This window comes from Malurus melanocephalus, unplaced genomic scaffold (assembly GCF_030028575.1).
Source record: "Malurus melanocephalus ecotype Western Australia unplaced genomic scaffold, MMel_1.1 scaffold_26, whole genome shotgun sequence".
Lineage (NCBI taxonomy): Eukaryota > Metazoa > Chordata > Aves > Passeriformes > Maluridae > Malurus > Malurus melanocephalus.
Genome location: NW_026623258.1, coordinates 453828 through 465174, shown reverse-complemented (window position 1 = coordinate 465174; position 11347 = coordinate 453828). Strand labels below are relative to the sequence as shown.

Below are 11347 nucleotides of genomic sequence, written 5' to 3'. Positions count from 1 at the left end.
TCTTTGCCACAGTGTGCATACTCAGTTAGATCACTCTCAATTGCAAGCCCATTGAGACTTAAAGAACAAAGGATAGTAATATTTTTAGCAGATTTATATTTGTCCCAGCTTGGTAAGTTGAAAAGGTCATTAAACTCTGTCAGCTCTGGGGAAATAATTTATTATTGTAAAGGAACTCAGGACAGCATGAGCTGGACACAGTTTTAAATTCAAATTGGTTGGTTGACAGTGTAGACAGAGTCAAATTCTTAGCAACATCAGTTTTGGAAAGTGCACTAGAAAGCAAATTTTATAAAACATATCAAAATTGATTACTTCTGAATCACATGTCTATTCAGGCAGTTAAACTGTGGTTGAGAATATCGACTGAGAAAGATTGAGAGGTCTCTCTCATTTTGCTTGATATATGGGGTGTGTTTGATGATAACACTTCTGATAGCCAGGATAGTTGAATAGTTTGTTGTTGATGGCACTGGCAGAGCTGTTCTACTTGGGACAATTTCAGAAGTGTCTGAAGAAAGCTGATTCTCAGCTGTATTTGGAAACCCCTGTAATTAAACCTTTGACTTGGTCTCCCCTGGACATGTTCTTTTTAGTTAGACTTAACAGGATCTCCCTACTGCCCTGATATAGACAAAAATTTTGGAGAATGTATTTTAACACAAACCTGCTAATTAAAATGAAACAGTGGTAACATTGTGMTGCTATTCACCTGCTTGTTTAAATAGTTCACCTGTAATTGTCTGCATATGCTGAAASTGAGCTATGGTGGATGGTGTTTTTAATCCACAGTCCTTAAGCTAGTTGAAACTTTAGCTAGAATTGTATTGAAGGTCCTATGGGGCCTGCATTTTTACTGAAAGGCTCCAATGGTTCTGTTTGGACCTTCTTTTTTTTATATTAGATAAGGCCTTAATGGAATGGAAAATAAAATTTAAAATACTTTTTCCTGCTTCCCTAGTAGGAAGGATTAGAAATGTTTCCCCTTGAAGGTCAGTATAAGTCTAAAACCTGTTCTCCAGAATTCAKCCACCTTGACTCCATAGATGCACAACCTGAAATGACTGATTCAGCCTTGTCTTTYTCTAAGAGACCTACAGGCCAAATGCTGGGTCAACCCTGATGAGGAGCTGAATATCCGAGAGATTAGTCTTTGTGTCTCTCCTAGAGACTAATGTAAAAAGCCTGAGATTTTTAGTGGCTGTAGCTGATCTGTTGACACCTGGAATGAAAGCCACCCCTGGAGTATCATGCAAAAAAACCCTGTGCTGTCCTACTTGTAGCTGCTCTGGTACRTTACAATCTGCCTCTCTGGCTGCTGAACTTTTAGTTATAACTTCAGACCATTTTGGTCAGAAGATTCTAGAAACTCATTAAATAGTGTTATAATTGCACATGCAGAATGAAKGAAAACAAATACAACCTTAATTTTCTGAGTCCATTAGCCAGCTCCCTTGATTCATTTATCTGTAGTGCTGAGAATGCCAGTTAATTTCATTTCCACAGTTACATTTTCCAAAATCATCGAAAGACTAATCAAAAGCTTGTAGCTAATATTTGCAGTTTGTTTGGTTTTCTCCTGATGTTTGAACTGCTTCCAATATGTCTTGCCAGTGACATTTCTCCACCAAGCAGAATAAATACCRAAACTATAGAGAAATAGTTTTACTGAAGAAAGCAGCAAATGTGTTGCCCTGTAAATAACAAAGTTCGTCAGTCACTGACTCCCTTCTGTAACTTCCATGGCAAGGAAATGACAGAGCTGGAATAATTAGTTTACTTAATAGTTGCAATATATGTAATTCCAGTACTGTTCCACAGTYTGGAAGATAGACTACTTACATTTTTTAATCTATTTTTTGCTATGAAAGATTGGGTGGAACAGAAAATCTAATCCTCTTGGACTGTCTACTTAAGATATTGTTATTATTGGAAATTTTATTTGTCAGACTGCACTGCATGACCCTGAGTTTAGGTTCTGGGTCCCAAGCTGTTACTTGCCCTCTTTTATTTATGATAAAAGAGGATCTTTTCCCCTGAAGTGTTTGGAATCTAAACCGACAAGGTAGAATGATCATTCTTGTTATAAAARTTAAATACTGAGACACAGAGCAATTCAGAGCATATCTTCAACAAGCTGCCTTCAAAACAGTAGGCAGTAAYGATATCACTGTAGCAATCTGCATGTGTGCTAATTAGTCTGGATGGATGCTGTAATTTCATATTTATATTGCRTCTGAGGTGCTAGCTAGTTTTGTATTAGCCACTTTGGAGCATTATGTATTGCAAACTGATCCAAAATGATTAAGGGTCATGCAGTCAATGTTGGMTTGTGGTTAACCTCACCATCACTTTTTTATTTCCTTCTCTTCATTTTGCATGAAAAATATTACAGACACATATCAGTTTAGGGGAAGGGACCTTTGGAGGCCATATGGTCCAACTGCTTGCTTGAAACAGGGCTGATATCAGTTTGTTCAGATTCCCTAAGACTTTGTTTGATAACTCWGCTTGTGAAGATTTTTAAATCTATATTTAGTCAGAATTTCCTTTGCTTTGACTTATGTCCATTGCTTCTTATTCTTTTGTTGGGCATCTCTGAGAAAAGTGTGGCACCATCCTCTCCACCACCATTAAGTAGTTGTAGACAGCAACTGAGATCTTTCTTTTTGACTTCTGCAGGCTGAAAAAACCCAGCTCCCTCTTCCTCTCCACATTATCCAGCTAGTAACCACATTGGAATGGTTGGGCTTGCTCCAGTATGTCCCTGTACYGRSMAGGCAAGCCTGTGAGACCATAAGTCTGTCTAAACCCATGGGRTTTTGGAAGTGATAAATTGCATTAATCTCTTCTGGAAGCAAGCTCCTTTATTAAGATCCTGCGGACTTTTTGCCTCCTTTCCAGAACATAAGCTACCAATTTCTTGTCTCTAGTAGCTGGTGCTGTGTATCCTGATGAGCTGGAGCTCTTCCCTGTGCATATCTGAGGTTATCTCATCTAGTCCTGTAAAAGGCTTTGAAAATCAGGTCTAAGACCTTCATAATGACTAAGATAGAAGTGTTATGAAAGAGAATATATGAATATCTGAGTTGGGAAGAGCCTGGTGAGAGATATGGCAGCTTTCAAGGCAGTTTTAGCGCTGCTGAAAAAATCCAGCTGCGGTTTTGCATTCACAGCTACAGCTGCAAGAAGCAACCACAGATACAGATGCAGATAAGGAGTTCCGAGAGGAAGATGGGGATTTGGAATAATTGCTTCAGGGGGAAATGRTATTATGTTTTGGGGTGTTTGGACCAGGTATCAGTTGGGAGGAAGTGTCTGTGCTGCAGACCTGTGGTAACAAGCAGTGATGAGAAGTGAGACAAGCACAGAGATTTTTGGGTTTAATCTGATCATCACATGGCTGTCATTACGGGTGTGCTGTCAGAATTACCCTAAACACGTGCTTTGAGAGGAATCACGGATTCTGGCTGACTCTCTTTTGTCAATGCTCGTGATGCACAGGAACATTYGCAGTGACACAACCTGCTGAGCTCTGCAGGCTGCTGTTTATTTTGGTCAGGTTTTTTTCCAGTGTGGCGCTGGTTTTGCATGACCTGTACACTTKGGGATTAAAATTACTTGGTTGTGCATGTCAGTTCAGTGAATGGAAAGGTCAGTATTGGTAACCCATTTTTAGTTTGTTTTCACTGTTTGTAGAACTGGTTGGGTTTCAAAGTAATGCTGATTCTTTATCCATGGATGCTGATGAGGGAAATGTGTATTGTTAGGGGTTTTTTTGTGGCTTCCACAAACTTTTACATTYGCAGAATTTGAGCTTTCCGTTTATGGGCAATTTAGTGCTTTGCCTTCCAGCAGTGTTCTTTGTGTGAGTATGGAATCTATTACACACAATTTGTAGATCCTTTATAGATTTTAAAAACAATGAAGAATGGGATTTCACAATATAGGAACTACARACTAAATTAAAACACCCTAAAAATTTGAAAATTGTTTGTCTTCCTAAAAGTGGAAATGCATAGTCTGTAAACAGTGCTGGCTGACGGAGTTTTAACTACATAAAATGGAATATTCATCTGCTAAACTTTGAGGTTTTGGKGTTTCCTCATAATGACTGTGGCAAYGTGTCCTTTTTGTGACCACCGGGTAATCTTAGATGGTGGAGTTATGTGGTTCCATAAAAACATTTGGGAAGTAGTGTCAAGAGAACTCCCTGCTTTTCCAGCCCTCTGTTTCTGTTGCCAGGATAGAAAAACGTGCTGTGGAAAGTTCTTGTGGTAAATGACTGTTCACAGCCTTAGAGAGACAGACTAGAGGACTTTATCCTTGATACAGATACACTGGATCCCAAGGGTATAGGAAGTGGATGACATGCAATGACTTTCAAAGAACATTCTTAGTACACTGATCTGGTCTGCTTTGATAAGCTGRTTTTAGCTATTTCCTTGGTCATGAACTTGCCCTCTTAGTCCATTTGTTGTTTCTGYTTTGCCTCCAATTCCCTGCCAATTCTAAACCACTTTTTCTTGTATTTCAGAGGCTTTCCTGAAGATATGGACATTCCTTGTTTCAGTCTACTCGTCCAAGATCTTCATGTGCTGTGGACTTGTTAACAACACATATTCAAGGATCTTGATGCCTCCAGTGAGTACTGAGGGGAAAAATAATGTTATTTTTTGTTCAATATCTGTGGTGTCAAAGGTTTTTAAAAATATTCATCCAACAATTTAGAAATACCCTCTCAAAAATTGGAATTTGGCCTCACCTTTCTTTTTGTGGTCTTGGCAACATGAGTGTAGGGGATCTAATTAGCTCATGCCCAAAAGAAGTATTTAGGGTCCCTCCATGGGGCAATAAGCCATGGGAAAGGATGCTTGTAGATATGTAGCATGGTAGATCTTGTCACAGCTTGGTCCCTCCTAATCTCATCTTGTGGCTTGTGAATTTTGCATTTTTATTATGTCAGTYTGCCTGAGGATGCTGTGATCTGTGTTTAAGGCCTGTTACTTGTGATGACACTTGGGGCAGATATTCCGTGATTCTGTCTGAACTATGTCTATAGTGTGATTAGAGCCAATCTCCTGTCACAAGATTGTGGGAACTGTCACAAACTTGGGAACAGCTATTCTTCTCCCATCATGGAGAGATGTATGGCCTGATTAAAGGAAACATGTAATTATAACAGCTAAGGGGAGCCCAGCAAAGTATAATTTGCTTTTATTCATTGGATTTATGCCTTCTGATACTCTGATCATCTGAGAGGACATAGACATCTACCTGGAGCCTGGATGAAAGCAGTCCTTTCTTGTAAAGTCAAGAGCCCTACTAGGACACCATGTACCTAGAATTTCCCTTTATAACTCCCCTTATGCGCTCAGCTTTTCTTGTGCTGTCCTTGTTGCTCTGTAATGACTCAGAGGCACCTCTGGAATTAGCAATGTTCATGTGTTCTTAATGCCTCTGTGCCACTTACCTCCTACCTGGTGTTTTCCTATTTCTCAAATGAATTTTTAGTATCTTTCTACAGATCAAAAATCAAATGACACTCTGAGACTGGCAACGAAAAGAATCCATTTCAGAATTTGCACTGTTACAGACCTCCTCTGATAAACTGCAATGTGCCTTCTTATTCTGTACATGCTACCAACAGATGCAGAATTCACAGGGATGGGGAGGCAAGAATCCCTGTTTAGTCCTCATTGCTGCTTTTGAACTCGTGTGAGCTCATGCTTTTCCTCACTTGTCCACTTTTGGGGAACTTGAGCCAGCCAGTCCTGGTATTTCAGAGTGTCTGACGCACAAGGAAAGATAGAGACAATCGAGCACCCAGGTGAAGAAGCAGTCTGATCAGAATAGTGTGAAAAATGGTGTAGAGATGGTCAGTGTTGTTCAGAGCATGGATGCAAGGGCCACATTATCAGTTACGAACCAGCTTAGTAATTTCTCAGTTCTGTCATCCTGACAACTGCCCATATAGAGGAAGATCTTTTTTTTTCCTGAAGARAATCCCGTTTGTAACACATAAAAATCCTGAAAAAGCAATGTCAGAGAAGTGCAGGTTGGAATTAGATRGATACAGACAGCTCTTTCAGTTGGAAAAATGATGATGTTGTGRTTCCATTTTTATTTTTAACTCAGAAAAACAGAACTGCAAACAGAACTATTTCTTTAGAGGCATTGGAAATTCTTGAGATTCAAATACACAGTAAGTTTATGAGGAAATAGTCTATTTCAGGTGCACTCCTCAGAAGTAGTTATAGCGAGGTTGAATATGTAATTTCACATCATGGGAACACCATACATATATGGATTTTCCTATTTAGAACATGGATATGAACAAGAACTTATAAACTGTTTTGCATGGAAACTCAAGGTCACTGCCAGTCTGCTGGAGACCTGCTACTGCTGCTGCTGCTGTGTRGGGTAACCACCGGTGGGTACCACTGCCCTGATGCTGCTGTTCACCAACAGAATCGGGGGGACATTCCCTTCAGCGTGCACACGTAATGTGCGAGCACGGATGCTTTCCTCCATGGCTCTTTGTAACGGGAAATGCCGACCCTCCACTYGCACTCAGCAGCGTCCTGATGTCTGGGTGGTTTACAGCGCGACGCTCGGTTTCCCTGCCTGCCCGGCGCGTCTGCAGGGGTATCCCACCGGTATCCGCCGCTCCCACTCCCGCACACGCCCTGAGCCCCCACGCCGGTCGGACTCCGCACGGGCACGGTCACACGGGGGGCAAAGGGCGGCGAGACCCCCGGGGAACGCTCCCCCAAACACCATCGCGAAAGCGAGCCCTGCCCGGGGACGGCAGCAGCATTCCCCGCACGGCCGCGGGTGCGGGTGCGATGCTGGCGGGCGAACCCCCCCGTCGCACGGTTCTGCTCGTCCCCGCGGCCCCCGGGCGCTCGGAGCGGGGGCGGGCGGACCCCTCCCCTCCCCGTCCTCCCCGCCCCTGCCCCGCATTGGCTGCGGGCGCTGACGGGCAGCCGGGGCGGCCCCTGCCCGCGGCCGCCCAGGGGCATTGCCCGCACTGGGGGTCCGGCCGCGCCGGGGAGCGGGGCCGTGCTGAGCTGAGCGGGGCTGAGTGGAGCCGGTACTGCCATGGGGGTGGAGATCGAGACCATCTCTCCGGGAGACGGTACGAGGCCGTGGCGGGAGCAGCCCTGCGGCGCGGGGACGGGGGCGACCGGTCCGGCCGGGGGGCTCCGGGAGCGGGGGAGCCGCGTCCCCGCCGGCGGCAGAACGGGGAGCTCGGGGAGCGCGGGGAGCGCGGTGCGGGGAGGCGGTGGGTGCGGGAGGGGAAGCACGGCCGCCCCCGCATCCCCGCGGGCACGAACCCCCGATGCGGGAGAGGCGGAGCGCGGCGAGGCGGCCGCCCGGAGTGGCGGTGGTGGCGGCGGCGGCGAGGGGGCCGGGGTTTCTGTGGCATTCGCTGACAGCTGCACAGCCCGAGCACGGGGTCAGCGCCGGCGCCCGGCGGGGAGCCCAAACTTTCCCCGGTGGCGAGCCCGGCCTCGCCGGGGGCACCGGCCGCTCGTGCCAGCATCCCCCCAGCGAGGCACCGCCGCCTCCCCGTCCAGCGTGGGATGTTGGCGAGGGCTGAGGTCCAGCCTGGGTGGCAGTCACCTCTCCTTGGCGCACGCTCGCCTTTCCAGAGCCAATTCGCGGTGTTCTGCTCTTCTGTGGCATCATAATATAATTCCCTAAGGTTTCTGTGTTTTGGTGTTTTTAAGAGAGCATAATTTCTAGCGTACATATACAATAGGCCAGATTCATCCTTGGCCGATATACAACCATAAATAATTCGTTCACGTTGATCACAGCTTAAGTTTCTTGGCCCAGTRTCTTCCCTTTCTTTGTGTATGCTTTTAAATTGGCTTCTCCCTCTGTGCTGTTTAGCTCTAGGGATCGAATACTTCTCTTGGTTAAACAGATGTAGAAGAAGAATACTTATACCCACATARGTAATGATGCTGAGTTAGGAGGGAAGGAGTGTGGAACTACCTCRTAGTAGTACTTTCTATCTATTAAATAGATCAAGCCTGTCATTGTAATATGCTATTCCAAATAAGGTTATATGGATTAGTTCTCTTGGTTGCTAGTCTTAATCAAAATCAGCTGACTTTAAACACTGTCTTAAGCCACAGCGAGTCAGTGGTCTTTCGAACCTCTGCTTGTAATTTGGCTTTGATGTGAAATTATGTAGCTTCATTGGCTTTGCTGGTAGTACACTCACAGCTGCAGAGTGTGTGTCCATAGGGTCTGARACTTCTTTTGTCACTTCTCTGTATAAAAGTGCATCATTTTAATAATACCTATTTTACCGAGAGTAGGATTCATCTCACATAACTTTTCTCAGGTTAGCTGGCTAGTCTAAAGCAGTCTTCTGGGTTTTCTCTGGTCATCTCCAGAGAATAATTCATCTCGCCTTTCTCTGGATAGGCTGGCTTTCTCTCAGAGCACTGCTAATTCTTTGCTGTCAATAGAGGAAGCCCAGGAGACTGGCATATGATAGTTGCCTGTGGTTTAGAGAACTGAATTTAAAAGAAATAAATCCCACTTTAGCATACCATGGTGCCCTAACTGGATACCTATTGTACTGAATTTTGTGCAACCTGCAGCTAGAGATACTCCAGCTGGCCAAGCCAATGAACAAGACTGTTCAGGTGGTGCTTGGAAGCACCACTGTCCCAATTTTTATATTGTAAATCTTGGTTCATTGTATTAGCCTGCCTTCCTGCCACTCACTGCTCATGGGGTTTTGGCATGTAAACCCTAAGGCCATACCTTAAATGTAACTTGCTGGTTTATATCCTGTGAAGCACCCTATAATGCAGAACTTGTTATCCTGTTAATTCTGACCAAAGCAGCCAGAAAGCCAACTAAGGGATGAGTCTCAGCTTCAYAGAATCATAGAATGGTTTGGTTGGAAGGGACCTTAAAGATCATATTGTACCAACCTCCCTGCCATGGGCAGGGGCACCTTCCACTATCCCAGGTTGCTCCRAGCCCCATCTAACCTGACCCTGAACATTTCCAGGGATGGGGCATCCACAGCTTCTCTGGGTAACCTACCTGAATCACCAATTTTTAGCTTTCTGTCAAAGATGTTCCTTAATAATTAATCTCACGGACACTTTTAAGTTCTTYAGAACCTGGGGACTCCCCTGGCTAACCTTGGGAAATCAAGGTTAGCAGCTTTAATATACTGTTGGCACTGAATTGAGCCTAGAAAGTCATCCTTTAGCTTTTAGTGCCTTTGGCAGTACCTAGAACAGGTAAAATGGAAATGGTAATTTCATTTTCCTGTGTCAAGCAAATAATTTAAGCTTTCTTTCCTTTCAGTATGAACATTTTAGGAGGAGCTAGCAGGCTCTTAAAAGAACTCAGTGTACCACTGCTTTACTGTTGCCTGATGCTACAAAATTAAACTGCTTTTGTCTGTGAAAATTTCTGTAAAACCCATCCCTGCTAATTAAAGATGCCCTCACAGAGCTGTCTTTCTTGAGTGAAAGGCATTAGAGATGTGAATACAAACAGCTTTTCTCACAGTGTCAGGCTGAGACTTTATTTGAAAACTTACAGCAAAAACATTCTGAGAATTATTAAAAGTTATAGTTCATGAAGTCCTTTTACACTTGCAGAATTTAAATGCGTATGTAATGCATAAATATATCGGGACAATTATGTAATAAAAATATTACTTGATCTAAGAGCTAAATAGGAGCCAAGCCGGGACTTTTTACCCTAAACCATCCCATTCCTATCTTGAATATTACTGATTTGGTAATGCATCAGAATCATAGAGTTTTTATGGTTAGAAAAGGCCTTTTAGATCAAGTCCAACCATCAACCCAACATCACCACCATGTTCACCATTAAACCCATGTCTTAAATGCCTTATCCACATAGTTTTTGAACACTCCAAAGGATTRTGACTCCACTAGTTGTCTGGGCAGTCAGTGTTGTACAGTGTTTTACAYCTTTTCTGTGAAGAAATGTTTCCTAATATCCAATCTAAACCTAACCTGGTACAACTTGAGGCCTTTTCCCCTCAGTTTCCCCCTCACATTTCCCCTCCACTTGTTCCCTGGGAGAAAAGACTGACCCTCATTTCATTACAACTTCCTCTCAGGGAGTTGTAGAGAGCAATAAGGTCCCCCCTGAGCCTCCTTTTTCTCCAGGCTAAACACCCCTAACTCCCTCAGCCACTCCTTATCAGACTTGTGCTCCAGGTTGTATGAGGAGCACTTAGATCTACAGCTGTCATGTGGATGTCTCAGATACTTTAAAGTAACCAAATGACTAATACCAGATCTCAGTTTAACATTTTTCTCTTAAAAGATAAACCTGCATAGCCAGRTCAATCAGAGAAAATAAAAGAGTAACCTTTATAACCTTTTATAATTTTAACAGGAAGGACATTTCCAAAAAAGGGTCAGACGTGTGTGGTGCACTACACAGGTAAGGCATATTCTGGATTTTCTCTTGGCATCAACTGCTTTGCATTCAAGAATGATTTCCCATTTCAGGTGTCTGTTGTGTTTTTTGCTTTGCTTTGTCACTCATAGTCCATTGGGTATATTTGAATGGGCTTCCTGAGTATTTCACTTGTGGCTGAGCTGTTCATGTTACAATACCTGGATGTGCCTGCTGGCAGGTTTKCCATGGGTAGCATTTGATGGTGAGAGGTTTGCAGAAGAAGCTGCAAACCTGATTCATTAAGCCATTTTACTAGCTAGTGAAATTGAGCATGAAACAGTCAGAATGCTGGGTTCATATTTTTACAGCCTCTGATCTTAACACAGACAGTTAATGATTGTATCTGTCTTAAAAGCATGTGGTGTCCATGTATTGGCAGTAAAAATCATTCCAAATTGAAGAGATCAATACAAGGTCTGTTTAACACCTGCTTTATGGACTTGTGTGAATCTTAAGTGGTGAGCTGGTTAATGGAGCTGTTGATGCTGCATCTTTGTCAGAGGGAAAATGTTCTTTAAATCAGTTTATAATGTTATGCTTTGTATTTAGTTGTGTAAGTTGTCAAAAGGATGCAAAAATCTCTGCAGTCCGAGTCTCCAAGTGGGAAGTTCACTTCACAAGCTGCCRTTTTATGAAGTCTTTTCCCTAAAAAGCCAACATGCAGGTTATGCAGGGGTTGRAGCTTCTGATCAGGGCCTGGATAATGAGGTAATGTCTTCCTCTAGCATTCGGGATGATAGGAGAATTCTCTCTGGTAACTGTTGCTTTCCTTCAGCCTTGCTCTTGCCTCTGTAGCTTACAACTGCAGCAAGATGGGAACTTTTTTCAGTAAATATAACTACTGAAGTAAATCTGTTTGTAC

General features: G+C 43.5%; 1 protein-coding gene across 1 annotated transcript in view; it reads left to right on the top strand.

The window, feature by feature from the left end:
- Positions 1-6989: 6989 nt before the first annotated feature.
- The window catches only part of FKBP1B (FKBP prolyl isomerase 1B), a 44760-nt gene continuing 40402 nt past the window's right edge, over positions 6990-11347 (top strand). The window contains exons 1-2 of the mRNA XM_057390417.1: positions 6990-7141; positions 10420-10467. Of these exons, the coding sequence (XP_057246400.1) occupies positions 7105-7141; positions 10420-10467 (85 nt within the window). The 5' untranslated portion in view covers positions 6990-7104. The remainder of the gene's footprint in view (positions 7142-10419; positions 10468-11347) is intronic.